The sequence below is a fragment of the Cygnus atratus genome, chromosome 13, assembly GCF_013377495.2.
Source record: "Cygnus atratus isolate AKBS03 ecotype Queensland, Australia chromosome 13, CAtr_DNAZoo_HiC_assembly, whole genome shotgun sequence".
NCBI classification, from domain to species: domain Eukaryota; kingdom Metazoa; phylum Chordata; class Aves; order Anseriformes; family Anatidae; genus Cygnus; species Cygnus atratus.
In genome coordinates this window covers 11,515,524-11,536,402 of record NC_066374.1, presented here as the reverse complement: position 1 = coordinate 11,536,402, position 20,879 = coordinate 11,515,524, and the positions used below count along the sequence as shown (strand labels likewise).

Sequence of the window (20,879 nt, the reverse complement as noted above, 5' to 3'; positions counted from 1 at the left end):
AGGAAGTGGCCTTCTTTATTTCCAGCCATAACCAGGCCACCAAAAAGCTCTCTTGGGTTGTTGTCACACAGGTTGATTTCAGTTTGATGATTTGACACAGTAAATGTATTTTGGGTCGCAGCTTGAAGTGTATGGAGTTTGCTCTGTGAATGTGGGTCAAATAATAGGGTTTATATGCTGCTATGTAATTGTTTCTGTATTGGATGGAAAGGCAGCAAAGTGCGTGTGTATACATAGTCCAGCTAATAGAGAGCATCCTTTTATGGTTTAATGTTATTTATACAGCAGAAGAAGACAAGCTGTAAATACAACAATTATCTTTTTCTAGTATTTTAAAATACAGAGAACAGGAGTGTTCACCGGCAGACAAGTGTGCCTAATGGGGAATCATTATACATTCCTGGCTGAATCTGCTTCGTCATTTAGCTGAGCTAATTCAAAGGTGAGAGGGGTTTTGTTTCTTAAATCTTGAAGTTTTTTTTTTTTTCTCTTCTAACTGCACATTTCTGCCTCTGTGGTTCTGGTTAATTAACCCTCTGGTCCTTACCAAGCATGGGAGTACAGTATCTGTGAGGCTACTGGGAGAGGGTTTTACAGGGAATTTAGTAACAGCTTTCTCTGAAAGTTTTTCCTCATCGGTGCCTGAGATGCAGGCACCTGGATAGCTGTCATATGTGGCTTGTCTTCCTACTGATGCTTGGCAGCATAAGCTGCAAGGATTACTCTTCTCTGCTTTCCTCAGCCCTCGACAGCAGGATTCATGGCTCTAAAGCATCTGCTGTGAAGACGATAACGTCATTGTCATACTAAAGGAGTCTCTTTCCTTGAAGAATCCTTAAGCACTCCCTGTTCTCCAGTGTTTGTTTACATCCCTTGCCTCCAAAATGAGGGGCGTGTGGTTTGACTTGAGTTTAACCCTAATTAAAAACATCGAGTTGTTTGGGTCAGTCAGTGTAGCAACGGCTAATGGTACAAGCATGCAGAAGACGCTGGCTGTGTGATTAGCAATATCTTGTTGGGACCACACTTGGCTCACCACAGGGCTGACAGTGGTATTTCCTCCCTATTCTTAGTTCCAGTGCACTACTTGACAAAAGCTTCTGCCCAATCCTCTAACGAGCTTCAGTCCTCTTCCAATTACCTTGATTTCTGATGACTGTGATCACTTCAATTCTTCTGGGCTTGACCTAAGTGCTAGTGGCCAGGCCAGCCCCTCATCCTGCCTCTCCAAAACACTCAGTGCAAGCACTACATTAGCAGAGAAACGCTTCTTAAACTGTACGGAGGAAGGTAGCCCTAGGTGCATCATAAGTGGAAGGTTTCAAGACACATTGCATTTTCCTTGCTCATCTAGACTGTTGCTGCTTCCCAGATAGTTAAGAAATTATCAGATTAGAAGAAAGGGCATAAAATACAGGCTTGAGGGGGAAGAATTTGTGACCTACTGCCCTGGAGGATGCATTTATGTTCTCAGAAGCAAGGAGAAACTGCAGTTGCAGAGCAAACACCCAGCACACCCTGTTGTTTCCACAGTGATGTGTAAATCAGAAACCGCTGCTGCGATGCCACCTTCTGGAGCAATCTGTTAGCATCTCAGGATAAGCACCCGAATTCTCCAAGGTGAAACCATGCTGCACAAAACAGAGCGATATAAGGAGAAGACTTGCGAAGAGAACAGCACCAATTTTTTTTTTTTTTTCAGGTCAGCTCTTGCTGACTTGAGAAGATTTATACCCCATAGTTATCCTAGCTGGACTAACTGGGCTATAATGCAATGTTTAGCTTAGTAAAATAAAACTTGAGACCAACTTGCATGGACCAGCCTGCATCTATGCTAGCAAACTCAGCCTGCAAAGCAGGGTGTTTGCACACAAACTACCTATTGGAAATGGTCATTGGAAATTGAGCTAATTAAGGTCTGATTCAACTAAAAGAGGAATCTTTGCGCTGCTTAAAACCTATGGAAAATCTTACGCCTGGAATAAAGCGTACAATGTTAAAACGAGCAGCGATGAGGTAAGAAGTACCATCAGCAGTGTCTGTAGTTGATCTGATTTGGACTCATGAGTAAAGTCTGTAGTATAATAGATATCAAACTGAGCATCTCCAAGGAAAAAATTCAAACAATTCTGCCTGTAGGCAAAAACACCTTTAATGCTTACTGCCCTTCTATGGCTGTATGTAATTACCTGCAATACTTCCTGGGCAAACATGACCTCCTCAGCTGGTACAGTCTGACACCTTTACCTGTCTATTTGTGCAAGCCAGAACTGAGAACCATAATTAAAGGTGGCCTGGCAGGCACCAAGGAGATGCACAAGCAGCAAGGAATACCTTTGACTCTATGGCATCCATTTACAGTGCCTACATTAGTGTGATGCAGCATGTGTCTCCAAAACTGTTACTCAAGAATTTTATGTGACAGTTGAGGCCTGGCTTTTTATGGGTTCAGAGGTGTTCCTTAGTTAAACAGCCAGCACAGTTTCATCAAAGATCCAAAAGTAGCTGCCCTGAGAGGTCTAAATCAGACCCATTGGAGCGAGCTTTCAACAGATCCATCCTCCTACTTGTGTGTCACTGGAACTGTCTGCAGTCAGACAGCCCAGCTGATTTCTCTGCGTACCATAGAGGGAATGCCACACAAGTGCAGTGGAAGTGGTTTCCACTGCTTATACCACCTCAGCTGGAGGAAGAAAGGCCCTGGGCACCCTCAGGAATAAAATCAAGTATATAATCTCCAGTTGAGGACAATTATTTTTTGCATTCTGCTAGACTATTGCCACAAATGTACCTTCCTAATCCTACCTACATAGTTCTATCAAGCTGAGCCTCAAGAGCAACGAAACTCTTCATAACAAACTCTCTGGCAGAGGCACAGCTCATACAGCACCAGTCTCAGCCACGGTATCCAGTATCTTGCTATCACTGGCACCAGATCCTATAAACTTCTCAATACTTCCCTGTTTGCCAACTTCCCTGTTTGCCATCTTCAATGTAATGCACTCCTGGGGGAAGTCCCATTCTTGCACTGTTATCCAGAAGCTGATATTGACCCGTGCAGTACTGCAAAGTATCTGGTACAATATGTTCCAACTTATGGTCGCTGTAAATGCCACACACTGTCACACGTCTGCACGTAGCTGCCTTCAGGAAATGAGCCAGTATCCATCTGCGTAACAGGCAAGAGGATGTGGCAGTTTTGCTGAAGGCTGGTTTCCAGCTTCAGCAGTAGCATTCACCGTGACGCCTGATGCACATGAAAAGCAGAAATCACTCGTATTACTTGGTCTACTCAGACTGGGAAAAGACGACGGCCATGGAACTTAGAGACTGCAGTGCAGCTAACTGTTCCAATTACCGCTTGCTTGCAAGGGCCCAGACCACTGCGCTAAGCACAGTAAGCTCTTCTTTCAGAGCATGTCAGTCCTTCAGAATGCAGTACAACTACTGCAATTTCTTCTGTTATATAGCCAGCGTCCTGCTGTTAGCAGCCATCCTCTTTCTGAATAGGCTTTAATAATCTGATCGTAAGTAAAATATACTTCTAATTTTTTTTAAATGAAGTTAGATAAATAGTGATCACAAACCAGATGATCTTATAGCTGAAATATACTGTTCCATCAGTATATTGGTCCATCAGCCCTCCCTTCTGTGTAAAGCCTGTAAAGAATAATTACCAAAACACTTACAGCTCTCTAGTAAGCACTAGAGAGGGTCCCAGTAGGTACAATGTCCCTCAGGGAAGCTTGAATTTCCTCTTACAGAAAAAGCAGAAAAATCCGTTTATAGGATGTATGCCCAGTTAAAAATCATACAAATTGTATACAATGTCTGTCACACAAAAGACAGAATACACTATATTAACTTTGTTGTGCCTTGTGCCTTTTTACTATAGTACGCATCCCTAACTGAAAAGCAGTCAGCATGTATCTACTAGCTATGATATCTCCTTACCTCATCTTCTAAACAATCAACTGAAACCATGAATTTGTTTTTTTTGGTTTGCTTTTTTTTATTTTTTTTGCTCAAGCACCCTATCAGCCTTTTTTTTTTTTTTTTAAACTTCTATACTAAGTGCATTTATCCTCTGCTAGAACTCACAGTACTGGTCCCCTAGCACTCAAAGGCCTTCATGACAGCGCGCTGTTGCTTCCCTCGACTCAAGGCACCTTTATTTCCTTCCAGAGAAGGACCGGGCACATCGGAAGAGGTATGCACTTTGACCTTATGCTCATAAGCACATAAAATGCAACCATGATTTATCCCCTGGAGTTAGGACACCAAGGTGCATCACTAAGTGCACCTGTCCCACAGCACAGAAGACAACACTCGGGCCATGTATCTTCTGACTTCTGAAGCTGCTGGTAAACCAGCAACGGTTGCACAGAAGTAATTGTATTTCTTACCTCCACTCCACCGCACTGAATTTCAGATGGGACATACCTCCTTAGGCAATCCAGCTGTAGTTGAATCCATCTATTTACCAGCCTGTGTTTTTATATGGATTTGGGGGGATTTTATGCCAAACTATGACTGGCATGTCACAGTCAGTAGTCTATAAAAAAGCAGTACCTAGTTAAAGCTTTAGCTTTTTTTTTGTAGCACCTGCTCTTTTATATTCTAACTAAATTGTGATCCTGGCAAACAGCTCTGAATTCTTATCCATACCAAAATGGACTGAAAACTAAACAATCTGATAAATATTTATGTAGCAAGGCAGCTATGGCATCCAGAGGAGATGCCTGGCCTTGGAATACTTTTATTGTTCACAGTGCCACTTACTACTAAATTTAAATTTAAATTCTGATATTTAAATTAACCTGTTATGCAACTGCAGGCCCATCTCATGAGACAGCTATATATTTATTTCTGTTATATAGATCCACAGAACGAAAATTTTTCCCTAGATGAAAACAATTACATTTCTTCAAATAAATGCTTCCTAAAAAGTACGTAACTTAAACACCAACAAGAGGGAGATCCTGGTTTCTTTTCCACTGCTCCCGTGACCTCATGCCTTTTTGCAGAGCTAACAGCCTCCTTCAGTCAGCAGGATGTTTCCGAGAGACTGCTGTCCTCCTTCTTCCAGTTGTGGCTATCATTATTCTTCATTTGGAATAAACCCTTTTGCTCTGTCCAATTTGTCCAGAACCTCACTATAAAGACCAACCATCTGGAGAATATAAGCACCATATTTGTCTGAGTCAGCAAGGATGGATAAAGTATCATACAACTAGGTAATTTAAAGAAATGGCAAGGAACAGGAGTAGGGGAATAGGTGGGAGACTACAACCAGCTTCTAAATTTAGAATTTTAGATTCATGTAAAAATTTAAACAATTTTAGATTCATGAAAAGATTTAAACATGCACAGATTTAAACATGGGGCTTTACTTTAAATCAGCTGCACCTCAAAAAGGTGGATTTATTTATACTGACATAAAGCATAGCCCATAGCCAAGTCTTCCATCAATTAACAAATCTATTCTTATTGTCTTAACTGATGTACTTAAAATAATACAAAAGTTGCAACCAGCTCTTGATTGACTGGCTTGTGCATAAGAGACTGACTGATGATCACATAACACCAACCAGGCTGTGCCGTGTTGCAATCAAGAGGAGCACCAGCCAAAAACTATAGAGAGAAGCTTACTTGTGACAGAGTAAGAAAAAGTGTTGCTGCTTTCTGTAGGGGTACTAGCCCTGAAATTTCTCCCTCACAGAAGAATTTCTCCAACAGAATTTCTCCCTCAGCTAAGCTACTCCTGAGAAGATGTGCTCTAATGATTTCATTCATGTCAGCTTAAACCCCAGTTATATTAGATCATACTGAAAACCAAGCTTTAAAGTACTTATGCAACAGATGATTTAAGTAAAATGGTACAGCATCATGCCTTTAGCAAAAGCAGGCAAGGTACAAGGAATTCCCCACAGCCACAAATAGTCTGAAGTTTATTTCCAGTAAGCCATTTGTGCAATCCTTCCAGTAAAAAGACATTACATGGCTCTTTCTACTGTGTATCAAATCTATTCTGGCCTCACTTTGAAAAAATTCTTTAAGCATCAAGCTCCCCGAAAATATTTAGGTACCATGCTGCTTCTGAAACCCTTTAAAGATCATAGGTAGTGATTTCTACACCCAGATCCATTCCTTCAAAATGAAATTTCACTTCCTCCCATCCACTACTAACTATTCCTAACAAATTCAACCCAGACATTCACCCCCATTCCTCATAACCATCTGGTTACACTTACATGGCCTTCATAGGTTTTCTTCAGAGATCCTAGATGATTGAGGAAACGCATTCCTAATCCACACCATTGCTCTGCTTCCTTATATTTACCAATGGTATACTGAAATATTCCCGTGTTCCAGGCTCTTGTCATCAACCAAAGGGTCTCCACCTCTGGGTAACCATCCTGGAGTAGCAAACAACAAACAGCAGCTCATCAGAAAATGGACTTTTCTCTTGACTAGCCAAGAGTACATCAGAGCTTAGTTTTCAAGTGGGAAAACAGGGATGGTTTTTTTCTCCTAAGCAAAGGAGAATTCTTTCAGAGCTATTCTGTACTTCACAGTCCATCTGCACTATTGTCAAACAGCTTGTTTCCAACATGGATAAGTCACGTTGCAGTTACTTATTGGTAGGTCAGAAAATACAATTCTGTGGGACCGGGAAGATGCTAGAATGGAAGTTTGTTTTCCTACAGTCCATCTGCAGACAGGCTGGTCTTACTGCTGCAGTACTTAGCAGTTTATCCAAACAGTCCTGTATAGCAGGACCTAGCTGCTCACTGAAGATCAAAAGCAGTCCTTGAAGTGTTCAGAATTTCTTTACATGCTGTGGCAGTGCCTTACCAGCGTGAAAGCAGCCCTTAATAATAACTGCAGAACAGAAGCTGAAGTACCCAACAGGAGTTAAAACCTCATTCAGTTAAGGAAGGCAAGGACAAGCAGATAGATTGATAGATCCTTCTCATCGTAAGTATGAGGGCCCAGAGTGAATTTCTGAACTGTGGCATCCATTTCTGAATAGGAGGTATAAATCATGAGTGGTATCCCAGTTTTCTAACTGACAATGTTCTGTTGTGCTGCTCCAGGCTCCTTCTCTTAGCATGGTACCAACTAATAGCCATAAGCAAGACTGCAAAAGAAGGCCTTCTAGTACAAATGAAATTATGCTGTTATGAGTATCAGTCCACATTAACATTCACACCCCTCACGATATGAGCATGAAGTTCTATACAACAAGAACATTACCAAATTTATAGACGAGAACTTTAATGAAAGGCAGGTATGAATGTGGGCATGTTCTTTTTTGGTAAGCAAGGAACAGCGTATCCTTATATTATTTTTATAAAAGAGACATTCAAACCTGACTAAAGAAACAGTCATGCACTGGAATGAAATTATGAAACAGTATTGGTTCCACTAGTCCTGCATAACAGGAATACTCCTTAACTGATTAACTCCTTAGCTATTGATTGTAAGTAGAAATATCTGACTTCCTCATTACAACTGCCTTCGCTGTACAGCACATGCTTCAGGCCTGAAAGGAATACCAGCAATGCTTACAGAAGAAAAGATTTTCTTCTCCATATACCTGTCGTCATAGAAACAAGGCACTCAAGAACAAATGTGGTTCAATAAGTACTGACAGCACAGGAATCTAGTTCTAGGTCATTTGGAAAAAAAATAAAAATACAGTAATACATTAAGTCCCTAAATGCATCTACAAAACATTGAGAAAAAAAAAAAGCAGGACTGCTATCCAAATTTTACCTGGCTTTAAAACAATCCAGAAAAGCAATATGCATTTACAAAACCATATTCAGCTAAAGAATGTAGAAAGCAAGAGGAGGAAAGATAGATGTTCTAGCTCAGGATGTTTATAAAAGAGGCACTGAAAATTTGGCCTTAAGTATCTCTAAAAAGCCCTAAAAAAAATCTAGGAAAATTCATAATTCAGTTATAAATATCCAAAAGCCATTTCTTTTGAGGTAATTTCAGTGCATCTTTTACCGAAGAAGTCTTAGCTGCTTCATATATAACACTGTATAATGTTCAGTCTACTAGGTATTGTCAATCTGATAGGAAAGTTTTTTTTAAACGTGTTCAGAATTTCCCCATCTTTTGTTTTCCTGTTCAACTTACTGTGCTGCTGATTACACTCAGAGCATCTTCAAAGTAGCCCCATACCTCTTGCAGCACATAAGCATCCAAGTCTGTTACTCCAGTTGGCAAAGAAAGATTAATCAAACTATGTAAGCATTTGCTGTTAATTAAAACAGAGTGAAAGAGGAAACATTAAATACCATGTGCACAGAACACACAGCTACATTTTAGCACTAGCAGCACACTTATTTGTGCGTCTATGATTGCCATCCTGGCATGTCCACCCCGTGCTTATTAAGTTAACAGTCTTACAGGAGAGAGAGACATTTTCCGAGCATCAGAACTCATTCATACAGACTGTGCAAAAAGGGAACCAAGAGTAGTAAATACTTCTTTATTTTCATATAAAGTATGAAAGTAGAAATTCATTTCTAAAGTAACACAGGCTTATAATGTTTTCATGGCTTGCTATACACGACAGCAAAGAAAAAGAGAAGATACCTTTTCTAATTTCACCAAGAGCTAAGTACTCAGTGTCCTCAGAAAATCAGTAACAAATACATAGGTTCTAAAAACAGGTCTTTCTTTCTCAGTGTGAAGTAAGAAAGGTAGTATTAATGGTTGCTTTTGCCCAGTGGTTACTGCACAGAACTTGGTAAAATGGAAAAAAAAAATCGATTATGAGATACAGCTGAGAGAGAAGGACACACCAGGTTGTTTTTCAGATTTCGCCAGCAACATCTGTTGCAGAGCTGGTTACCCAGCAGAGTAACTCGTGTATGTACTATGGCATCATGTCACTAACTTATAGCTCGTGGCTTTCTTCTTAGCCTTTGTCTTAATTTTCCAGTTCACTACTTCACTGCTGCAGAACAACGTTTGCAATGAACACCTTTATCACAGGAAACAGCCAGAGATCCTTTCTAGATCTGATTTTCATCCTCTATCCTCAATATATTCATTTATTGAAAATATGCCTAGCGAATAGGTTGCAGTTAACACACCTGTTGAACAGTCATACTTCAGTGGTATGTTGGTTGGCCAGCGATTAGTAAAACTTTGAAAATAAGCCAAAACCCACTTTTTCCAGTTGCAGGCTTTATTCCCTATCACATTTCCAATCAGAGACTCATGGCAAAGCTATGTGATAACACTAACCTAAATTTCACAGCATCAATGGCAGTCTGCTTTCTGTGAAGGTTTAATGCACCCTGCAGAGCTTTCTTACACAGTACGGGATACCGAGCTGGAGGTTCCATTGCTAATGCTTAAAAACAAAAGAAAATAGAGAACAAGAAAGAAGTGACTGGAGCCAGACTTTAATCTCATTGGTCACTAAAAAAAGCGTGGTATAATACAGAGAAGAGCTATTTACAAATTAACTACGCTAAGTTGAAACTCCAAATCTAGCCAAAGTACACATCCTAAAACTTCTGTCTTGGGGCATGAATCAACTAGGGCCATTCTCTTGCCTTTGCCAGTTTGGATGTTGTAAAAGTTTATCTGAACAATATTTTCCAGACTCACAGCCTACACAAATGTCTTAGGTTCTAGAAATGGAAAGACATCATTAATTACTGGTTCATCATCCATATAATACAATGACATTTCAAAATGCAGATCTCCTAATACTGCCGAGAACCAAAGAATATTTGCTTCAGGACAAAAGTGTATCATTCTTTGCATGCTGTGCAACACAGAATAATCCATGTCACCTCAAATGAACAGGAAAGAGTAGCATAAGCTGTTTTTCATGACTTGAAGAACTATGAAAGTACAAATGCAGTCCTTACATGCAATGATCTCTAGCGTCTTGACCTCTATTTGTGGCTGCTCCCACACTGACTCCATAAGGTTATTGAGTGTTGGATCATTAAGTTTGGATTTTGCTTCAAATTCATACAGCAGCAGCAAAGTATCTGTGGGATCTTTAGCAAAATCTCCTACAGGAAAGACAGAATTGCCTGTTTGTAATGGTTCATTCTCTAAAAACTATATGGTGTACCACAAGGTACACATTTTGCTTCCAACAGGCAGGAAAACCCTCCTTTAACAGTAGAGCAAGCGGAACACAGCAGGAGTCTTGGAGAAAAGCCTCAGATGTCCAAAGCAGAACATTTTCAGCATTCTCCAGGGCAACAGACTTATTCACACACTGGCTAAGGTCCAGTGAAGAAGTGAAGGAAACACCAGGCTACCATCCCACAAACCTCTGCAATAAAAACTCCGATCTAGTGAAATGTCCCTGTACTGAGATCATCAAACCCACGGGTTTTAAGGATATGAATACACAGAATTCAAATGCAAGCTATGTAATGAAACTTTAGTTCAGAAACAAAAAGTTTATGCAAGTAACATTTTACAACAAGTAAATTTCTTGACAAAAGTTAACTATTAATGCATCTTACGATGGAAACTCCACAATGTCCAAAACCTAACACTGAAAAGAAACTGGACTGCAGGCCAGACAAGGACTGCATAAATTTGTCTACCAATTTATTACCAAAAAGGGGAAGCGTGCAGCCTCTAAGCTAACAGTCACACAGCATCTCAGCTGTCAGCTGAAACCACTCCAGACTCCTGTGATTAGTCTGATCTAAAAGGACACAGAATAGTCAAGGAACAGAGGATGGGTTTTGGCACTTCAAAGTACAGCAACAGGTCTTTCTGTAGTCTCTAATGCCTTATATGGGAAGAGTCCAGTAAAACTATTGAAACCATATCTTACTCCAGCACAAGAGTAGAGTGAAAAAGAAAAAAAAAGCATGGTAATCTGGCACCAGTCTAGTCTAGAGCAAAAAGATCGAGTTTCTTAACAGTTAAGACAGAAAAGTCAACCAAATTCACCCTGAAAGATCATTCCCCACTTCACAGCACCTATATAATAAAAAGCTAGCAAAGACATACAAAAAAAACCATCGTCAATTCTTATATCATATTGCCATATATTTACTTCAACACTCCTCAGCTAAAACAGTAATTCCACATGTGCTGTATTTTCAGTGAATTCAGTGACTACACCATGTGTACTGAATAGACACACCTTGCAGCTTACCTGTTAATTTCAGAACTTTCCATATCTCCTTGCATGCCTGGAGATGTTGAAGGGCCTGAGTCAAAAACTCCATCTAATTCACAAATTTTAGAATAAATTTTTGTCATAATTTTACAAGCAAAAGGAATGTACAATTCACAACTAACAACAGAAGAGAGTTCTCCATATCTAATTATATAATAAATGCAGAACCAGCCTAATTAATACATCATCTACGTGAGTTGTTGTTTTGTTTTTCTCTCTCTCTTTTGCAAAGACCTCCACATTGCAGGCAAAGACTCTTCGTACTTAAAGTTCCATTAGTCCAGAAAGGGCCTTATGTGTCCCTGTGGGACATAATTGATTTTAGCTCTCAAACATAAAATAGTGTTATTGAGACTGAGAAACCACTGAATCCCACATAACAAATTCCTTCTTACCACAGTAAGTAACAAACCCTCAGAAAGGATGTATGAAAAAATAAAAAGGTGAGCTTTATCATAACCATATAACCACATTGGTAACTATTCTCAGTGATGGCATAATCCTAAAGACGCAGTAATTATCTGCCTGACAAACCTACGTTTAGCAGCAGACTCCTTACATAACAAATGAAGTAGACTGAAATTCCTTTAAGAAAAGACACTGTCCTGACCCTCTGCTGATATAGATCTGCTCAGATCCACCGAAGTCAACAAAACTACTTTACAGACATCCAGCATTTTCAATTGCCTGAAAAGCATTAGGTGTATTGATTCAAATTAATTATGGAAGGTTCCCAGGCCTACATTTTAATATCCTGCTCTGAGTAAAACAATGAAGACTTCAAAATCAAAAGAAAAAAGCACTGCACTGAATGTTCACTTCATGAATACCTACCAAATCAGGTAACAACAATGCCCTACCTGTTCAAAAGACGTTACTTGTTGTCTCCCCAATTCCAGATCAATTGCAGCTGCCATTAACAGGCATGTCTTCTGAGCAATTAGAACAGCTTTGTCAGAAGGACAAAACTGGGACAACTGAAATCAAAAATAGGAAGAAGTAATGGGAATTCTGACTATATAAAGCAATTTGTTCTTGAACAGATGATTGCCAAGTGTCCTCTACGATTTGTCTAGTAATCAGGCATGAATAGCATATACTTATATTGCAATACTGTTTGTAAAATTACACAAGAAGATTATTTAAATATAAAGAATACATCAGTGTTGGAGCCCCTTCTCTACAAACACATACAAAAAGTACATTGTTGGTAGAAGTTCTGAATGGAGATCAGGACTCAAGTATTTCTCTGTGTAACATATTCCTATTAATGATACAGTACCCAAACATCAGAGCCTATTTGTTTTAGAAAGTTCTCACTGAAGTCTAAATTTCTTACAATATTTTTAAGCAACAGAATGCAAAGTATGAAAATAATGCTTAATATTTTTTTTTATTACAAGCCAATTGCCTTCTGACGGAAGCACTCCATCTTTGGAGCGGACACGCATGTCTCCAACAAGATACTTGATACATGGATGTAATTTCTAACAGAACTAGACAGATGACAATATTCCTCTATCAGAGATATTACAAGCAAGAGTACATACCTTGAAAGACAGTACAAAAAAATCCCTCATCTTTTCAGGGCAGTCCTTGAACTGTACAGCTAAGTTCCAAGCTAACAAAGACATAAAATGGAAACTAGAATAAAAATCTTCAACGTTATTGGTTATGCCCATCTAATCTCTAGTAATAAGCAGTACACATTGTGCAATTCAATTTCTTAATCAAAATATCAACACCTCATTTAATAGCAAGAGATATTAGTGATTTGTTAACGTAGTTTTTTCATGCTTTCAAATCTTGTTTTAATCATTTTATCACAATAAAGTATCTGTTCTAACATGTACCCTACCCACAAGAGTATGAATTGGAAGAAGCACTTTCTGGTTAGTAAACAAGAACAGAATCTGAATAAAAGTGTTGACTAATATTCCCAAGACAAGGAGAAAAAAATATAAACTTTTTTTTTTTTTTTGGAAACATTCTCCATTTTATCCCAGTAGGGTCAGTTAAACATACAATTAAACATACAGCTCTGATTAGTAAATGGTTGAGCAGTAGCCACCTAAAGACAACTGAAAATTATGTATGAGAATCCGACCCAATTATATGTTTAGATTCTACAGTGACTTTGCAGATTCTAACTTTCACATTAATTTATTGCCTAGGACATTTTTTTGCAGTGCGTGAATTGTTTCTTCAGTGCATGAGAATGCTGCCTTGGAAAAAGCACAGCCACCACAGGTCAGTTCCATTCAACTCGCGTTACTGGATTTGACCTCTACAGTTTCTCTTCCTTCTTTGCTACCCTTTTAGAGCACTGCTACGTTACAGAGGATGTATGCAAAAGCTCGTCTTGACAGATGTCTTCTGCTATTGATTTCAACTATTTTCTTCCCTGTATACTCTGGCTGAAGCAAAAATCTAAAAAGTTTTTTTCAATTCTTTACCCTACCCTCATATTTTTATTTACAGACAACAAATACACTAAATTCCTCACCAAAACAGTTTAACAAAGACTGCTAAACAGGAGAGACATACTGTCTCTAATAGGAGACATACCAGATAGTTTCAGAAGATAGAAAAATGCATCAAAACTTAAACACTAAGGCAGATACTGCCAAAGGTGACAAGTTCTGTAATACTGCATCTTCAAACCCTTCTTTCTTCCTTAAGGTCTGGCTAAGTGAAGGTGGAGATGATTCAGTTTAGATCTTAAGAATGCAACCTACCAACTTTTCTAAACCAGTGGGCTTCAAAGGTCCTTATGTCCCTTGCCAAATTCTCTTCTGTGAAAGACTCAGCAAGTTTCCTGTGAGCTGCAGAAAATGTGTTGTTCAAAATATGTTACATTTTCTGAGCAGAATAAAAACATTTCCAAGTCTAATAACTACATTACAAATATCAGTTTCCAAAATTCACTTGTAATTCCCAATGAAGAGTTATTTTCACAACTTAAATCTAATATGCTTGACCAGAAAAGCTTATAAAAAAACATCAAAATGTGCCTTAAACAGCATTTAAGGTAAGATATATAAGGCTGCCAATAGGTATTGCCTCTTCACAGTTTATTGACACTGAAGCCTAATGCAGAGGAGTTTTACTTAATTTGTACAAAACGTTGGGTGGGGATTAAATTTAATAGCTGTTGTTTAAGGCCTTTCTTTAAGGAACCTTTTTTTTTTCTTCTGTTCTTCATTCTCTTCTCTGAGTTGCAGTTAATGAAAAAAGTATTTATTCTGATGGAAAAAAAGAAGTACTCTGTGAAACCACTGTACCTCTTACAATGCAAATAAGACAATTCTACTTCAAAGGATGGCAAAACTTAAAAGTGGCAATCAATTTTGACAAGCATCTCCTGTCATTCAACAAATTGCTATTGGTCCTTGCAGTTTTCTAAACTGACCAGGACAAAACAAACAAACAAACAAACAAATAAGAAATAAAAAGCACTAACTTAGTTTTAAAAATCCTTCCTTTTAAACAGCTAGAACAGCAAAGACCATCATTGGCATTTAATTAATGCCAACAGAAAGTCATGCTGCTAATTCAGAGTACAAAACCAAACTTCTTCCTTTTGTGGTAGCTCTGCTACTAAAGATACTAACTTTGTCCCTGCCAATGCAGTCAGAGTATGAGACAGTCATCTGAGGCCACAGGGGCTGTGGCTTGTACCCAAATATCTGTTGCTTGCACGCGTGGCCTTACAAAGCACTAAATTCTCTTTCCTACAGCAAAACTGCCTAGAAGAAAGTCCTTTGTCTCAGAGAAGCTGCCAAGAAAAGGCTCTATTGGAAACAGTTCTTCCTGCACTACCTGACAAGCTTTCCATAGCAAAAACTTGTAGCTCTGAGATCCAACTTCACAGCACTGCTGAATCTCCAGTGTTAACGTGACCCCTAACTTCCAATGAATTGGGAAGTTGAGAACCTAGACTGAACTAAGAATTCTGAACATGTGGACAGTATGAACCTAATTATATCATTGAATGTTCAGAAATGGAAGAACTACAGAAAATGTAAACAAAACAGAAACATACCTAAGGTCAAATAAGTCAGCATTGACTTGATATCTTTATCTCTAGAATGGAGGAAAAAACAAGTTTTAGAAAAGGTTTCATTACTTTTGTTATAAAAGAACACATTATTGATGTTGGAATACAACAGCTTCATAAATATGGCTATAATCATTCTTCCTCTGACAAATGTCTCAGGCATTACAAACTTCTAGTATCTGAAGATGCAAAAGGAGTGCTGAAGGCCTGCAAAAAGTTTTATTGATCTACAGTAGTGAAGGTCACTGTGTGAGTGTAGCGGGAGGTTTTCTCAGCTATTAGGTTGCAGTTAGGAGCTGCAGGTTAAACTTCTAATCTCATTGACACTACGTTGTTTTCTTGAAGGTCTGAAAGATATCTTATCCCAGTGTCAAAGTCAAAGAGGCTGCTTAGCTCACATTCTCCATCAAACAATAACTGACTGTCTTAGGCATTAATAAAATTGGAACACAAAAACAAAATATCTAAAGGAAAGGTTATACAAGTAGATGTTCTTATGTGACATCATTAGCTCGAGTTGGGAAGTCATCTGTGCGAACTTTTAACTAGCATAAAAACTAATCTCGATTACTCTGTAAGAAAATAAGCCCTGTATATGTTACACTAATTGTGTAAGATATCCACTGTGGAATACGGTTTTTCAAATGTACTCACCTTTTCTCTTCATTTTCTGCTACGACCTTTGACAACACGAGACGAACCAAGCATCTGAATATGAGAAAAAAAAAAAAACAATGAAGAAACAAGATAACTTTTTCCAACAGTGTACTTTGACCTCAGGTTTCAGAAAGGATCCCACTTTCTTCTTTACACCACCAGTCCATGTAACTCACAGAATTCAGTGTCAACCTGAGAATAAGATTGTAGTATTTCCCTTCCTACAGCTTTATTTTGTATACTATGTTGTTAAATCAGGTAATAGTAAGTAAATAAATATACTTTCATAAAAGTTTTAAGCAAAAATTGGAAGGAACAGATCTTTCTCATAATATTTGTTTTTATAAAAGTGATAGAGTATTTCAACAAGAAGATACTACTTCATCAGAGGATACAAATGAACTTGTATTTTCACTGGACATATTGCTGCAATCTCATCAGAGTTGCTGTTGGTCATTTGTTCAAACACAATGTCATCATAAAATTCAGAGTTACTAATATCAGCTTGGAAAAGACTTGGAATATCTGCAGCTACTACGAGTTCAGGACTGAGGTACATATGCAGTACCAAAAAGACTGCTAACTAATCGTTCATCTACTCTATTTTCCACTTTCCTCAACAAAACAAATTACGTTTGAAAGAGAAATCAGAGTTCTCTATCCTTGTAAATAGCTTGAATCCTCACTTTAGAGCTGCAAATACTTGTCGGCAATCTCGTGAATGTTCAGATAAATACTCCAAAGCTTTGATAGCCACAACTTGTTGTTCATTCTGAAAAGAAATTAAAACATGTTTTGTATAAACCGCACTAGCAATATGCAATGTCATTTCTAGTTATCAATATTTGTAATTCAGAATCACTAATTTTCCTGGAAAAAAAAATAGTTTCTTCATATGTGAAACCAATTTTTACTTTGCTTTACGCAATGCATTTGAAAACATATAGTGAGACCTTGGTTACACAAGCAGGAAATACTCAGAAATGCATGAAATACATAGAAGTACTAAAAGTAGATAACGTTACAGAGTTTACAGCTGTTCTATTTATATCAATAAAGCAAAATAAAGACAATGCTATCTGTTCTACCTCTAAAGCAATTTGGGCAGCTAAACTCAGGAGGTTAGTGCCTGTATTTTCATCCACCGTCGGCTTGTCTTCACATTGAGATGACTTTTCTGCTAGCTTCCCCATTTCAATAACTGCCTCCACAGCTGAAATATGCATACAGAAAAATTAGTTGTTGGGGTTTTGTTTGTTTGTTTGATTTTTTTTTAGTAGAAAAAAAAATGGAAGGTGGAAAGTTCTACTGTTTTAGTAAGGCTTTAGACACAACTTACTAAAGGCTATATATTTTTTTTTAATATTAAAAAACAAGACAAGAAAACCTGACCATTCCAGCACTTCTCCACAATTACACATTTCTTACTAGAGAGGCGCCAAAAAAGCATTCCAAGCTACCAATCTAAGGAAACAAGGATGCCACACAAATGAAACTATCTCACATCCTTAATTTTGTTCTGCTAAATATCTGCTTGTCACAGAAGACTCTCTCTTAATATATTGTCTGGGCATGATTCCAAGCTCCCACATCTTGGCTTATGTTAAGGGTGCTGCTGCTTTTATGCTCCCACTGTGCTGTGGTTACCACTCTGTATTATGTGAACAAATTAGGCTGCCATTAAAAAGATGTATACAGAATAATTAATTGGTACAGGACTCATTGGAAAATAAGCTCTGCATGTTACTCTGGATTCTAATTAACTATAGACTATATTTCTCAATTTTCATTATTTGAGCCAGGATTCTCATTAAAACATGAAATGGCAGAACTCATTAGAAAGAATAAAAAGTCTATAGAGATATGTCATTCTGTAGGTCATCTCAGTAATTCATATATTTTCTCGTAACTTTAGGTTCTGCTTGACCAGAAAAATCAAGAGTGGTAATATTGGTTCAATTAAGGTTCATCCAGCTCAGTAGCATTTTTGCAACTGCATATGCTTTTAAAAGAATATTAGGAATAGTATAATACAGGGATTCTAATCTCAGGATGCTGCTCTAGCTTCTATCCACGAGAAGATTACAGAATTCCAAGCCAGAGGCTCCAGCCAAACAGTATCCAGATGTGGCAACGGACTCCACATATTACATGTCGTGTGCTAAAGCATCCTCCTCTGACAGCTTTAAATCTGCAGCCTGACAGTTTTAATTATTTTATAGATCCTTCTCCTATCTTCCCTCTATTGTGCCTTTCCCAAAACAAACAGTCCAGGTCTGCTCAGTATTTTCTAAGACACTTGACACTCCTGGTCTTTGTAGTTGACCCTTTTATCTTTCAAGTTCTACCTTTATCAGTATCATCTTCCATCACTGCAATCTTATAGACACTGAATTGGGTAAAGATGCTGTTTGGATCACACCTCTCTGCTTCTTTAACTGCCTCTTTAGCCTATACACAGAAAAGATTGTAGGAATTCAGTAATGACATCTTGTAATCAGTCATGTAGGTTGCAATAGGAGAGAGCTAAAAAGATACGCCAAATTTTAATGGCTACATTAGAGATACTTATCCAATTACTGACCAAAATTGGTTTGGCAACAACCTCCCCTGAAAGAAAAATAAAGTGATCAGAGCATAAGATGGCACCATGAGCTGACAGTGACTAGAATTCCTGATTCCTCAGAACTAGAGCCACAGAATTAGAAAGCAAGACGCTGAAAAAATCAACTCCCTTCTGCCACTTTGAACTACGAAGTTTAACATCCCCAAAACAAAAGACCTAAACAGGTAAAGCAGGTGCAGTTCTCTGCAGAGGTGAGGGCTAACACACTGTTGTGGAAAGTTCCAGGGTCACCTATCAAACATTTTTCATGCTGAGGCTCATCTGTTTTGAAGAGAGAATGGCCCCTAATCTGAGAAGAAACCTGATATACTGAGGCATGGTTACACAACTTGTGGACTGTCTAGAATGACAGGTGATTAGAAGGGGCTCCCAAAGCAGCTAAGAAGATGAACAACGTACCTCTGCCAGATCATGAAAGACATGCAAAGACATTTCCCTCTCTCTAAGAGAAAGAGAGAAAGAGGTACAGTAACAAAATTGTTAATTAAGTCCAAATGATATAACTACACATATAAAAGCAATGCAAATAAATAAATACATAAACATACCTTGTCAACTTCTTTCAGATGAAGATAGCAAGAAGCCATGTTCCTCTGCAACTTAGCCAAATTCTGATCTATTTGCCCAGGTGTGTAGAAGCTGACAGAATAGTTGTACCAGTGAAGAGCTTCAGAATAGCTTTTTGCCTAGGAAATTAAAAAAAAAAAAAAAAAAAAAGGTGATTAAGTGGCCTATGTTTTCCTAAAACAAATCATAGGAAATGAAAGATTTAGATAGTCAAGTATATTCTAGTGTAATCTTTCCCCCAGAAGAGCAATCACTGGTCCCACAATGCAGGCATATTCATTAGGAGACTAGATGGGTCATTGGTCTGATCCAGAAAGGACAATTATATGACTAAGTACAATATTATTTAAAAAAAAAAACAAACTTTGTATCATGAAGAGAGAGGGAAAGTGAAAGTCAGAAAGTAAGAGAAAAAGACAAATGTTTTTATGTCATTTAGACACATGAACTTCTTGATACTAGGCTGAAGAGTGTACTCCCAACTACGGTTCCAATTTGGACAGGGTAGACTGTGAAAACTGTACTAGGGCCAACGAGCCCAACGCTGAGGTGCATTATTCTTTCTACAAGTGAGCCAGCCTATCCCCACTGGTGGAAGAAAAGCAGTAAACTAGGTAAGAGAAAACAAATTCTAGATTCTGGAAGAAAACAGACACATGAAATCAAGCTATTAAAGAGCTTATGTCCAGCAGACAAAGAGGCTTTCAAATACAACCTTTTTTCATAGCAAGCTTTTATGTATCTGTCACAAGTCCTGTCTTGTCACAACTTCACTGAATCTGCAGAGACCGCTAGCGAAGGATTATCTGGATAAAGAAGAATTCTGTGTCTACTGGGACCAAAATGTTGTTATGAGTGACAAACAGCTTTCGCAGGTTCCAGGGTGATGATATCAGTATGGACAATCAGTCTAACTGCCACCGTCCAGCATTAGGTCTCTAGAACCATACAGGGAGGGAAAGACTGTTCCTCAGGAAGAATATACTTTGAGTCACGTGTACTTTTTTAAGTCCCTGCACTGGTGACTTGAACCAGAACATCCCTGTAAAATTGTCTTTCAAGACAAGAACAGCCTGTGCTATCAGAACTCCTAATCCAAGTAGGATCCAAAAAGGGTCATCAAGCAAACAATGGCATCATCTTACCTTGCACATACTCCCACCTTCCAAGCATGACAAACTGAGGAATCTGTCACCAATGGAAAAAAACAGGACTTTGGTGCTAACAATAAGAACGGAGGCAGCAGCTCAGTGACACAAAATTTGGAAACAGTCAGTACAGCTGGTAATATGGTCATGACAAAACATTAATAAGTGAGAGGACTAATACGTGACTTTGCACCTCAGAATCTGGTAATAAAGTGCAGTTTCCTCTTGCAGGATTCCTTGGGATGAAAAAGGGAGAGTAGTAGGAAAAGCCTCTTTGCACCATAAAAATGGGTAGCAGAAAATGAAGCCAAACAAAGTCATGAAATCTGGCACCATTTGGTGCTCAGACCAGTGCCAAACATCACTGATATGACAGCCTGCAATGAAGACAGACAATGAGAAGGCAGCTGAAACAATATCCTCTGGTCCTCTGATGCCAGAAACGAAGACACTATCAGTTCTGTTGGCACAGGCAAAAAATTCACTGCCAGGACATTATTTGGCTGACAGAAGGGTATCATCACAGAGGAGCCCACAAGATTCAGTCATGGCAAGAAATAGAAAACATGAATCTTTATACACTTCTCTTCACTTGCTGCCTTGAAATTCCAGAGGGGAAAATGGTCA

General features: G+C 38.5%; 1 protein-coding gene across 1 annotated transcript in view; it reads right to left on the bottom strand.

The window, feature by feature from the left end:
- Nucleotides 1-4,863: 4,863 nt before the first annotated feature.
- Nucleotides 4,864-20,879, bottom strand: part of TEX11 (testis expressed 11) — a 30,771-nt gene continuing 14,755 nt past the window's right edge. Inside the window, exons 15-29 of the mRNA XM_050713371.1 lie at nucleotides 19,086-19,223; nucleotides 18,260-18,362; nucleotides 17,000-17,124; nucleotides 16,598-16,683; nucleotides 15,909-15,962; nucleotides 15,240-15,280; nucleotides 13,933-14,019; nucleotides 12,745-12,815; nucleotides 12,055-12,171; nucleotides 11,171-11,243; nucleotides 9,909-10,058; nucleotides 9,274-9,382; nucleotides 8,155-8,275; nucleotides 6,255-6,419; nucleotides 4,864-5,173 (exon numbers count right to left, since the gene is read on the bottom strand). Coding sequence (XP_050569328.1) covers nucleotides 5,102-5,173; nucleotides 6,255-6,419; nucleotides 8,155-8,275; nucleotides 9,274-9,382; nucleotides 9,909-10,058; nucleotides 11,171-11,243; nucleotides 12,055-12,171; nucleotides 12,745-12,815; nucleotides 13,933-14,019; nucleotides 15,240-15,280; nucleotides 15,909-15,962; nucleotides 16,598-16,683; nucleotides 17,000-17,124; nucleotides 18,260-18,362; nucleotides 19,086-19,223 — 1,512 coding nt within the window. The 3' untranslated portion in view covers nucleotides 4,864-5,101. The remainder of the gene's footprint in view (nucleotides 5,174-6,254; nucleotides 6,420-8,154; nucleotides 8,276-9,273; nucleotides 9,383-9,908; nucleotides 10,059-11,170; nucleotides 11,244-12,054; nucleotides 12,172-12,744; nucleotides 12,816-13,932; nucleotides 14,020-15,239; nucleotides 15,281-15,908; nucleotides 15,963-16,597; nucleotides 16,684-16,999; nucleotides 17,125-18,259; nucleotides 18,363-19,085; nucleotides 19,224-20,879) is intronic.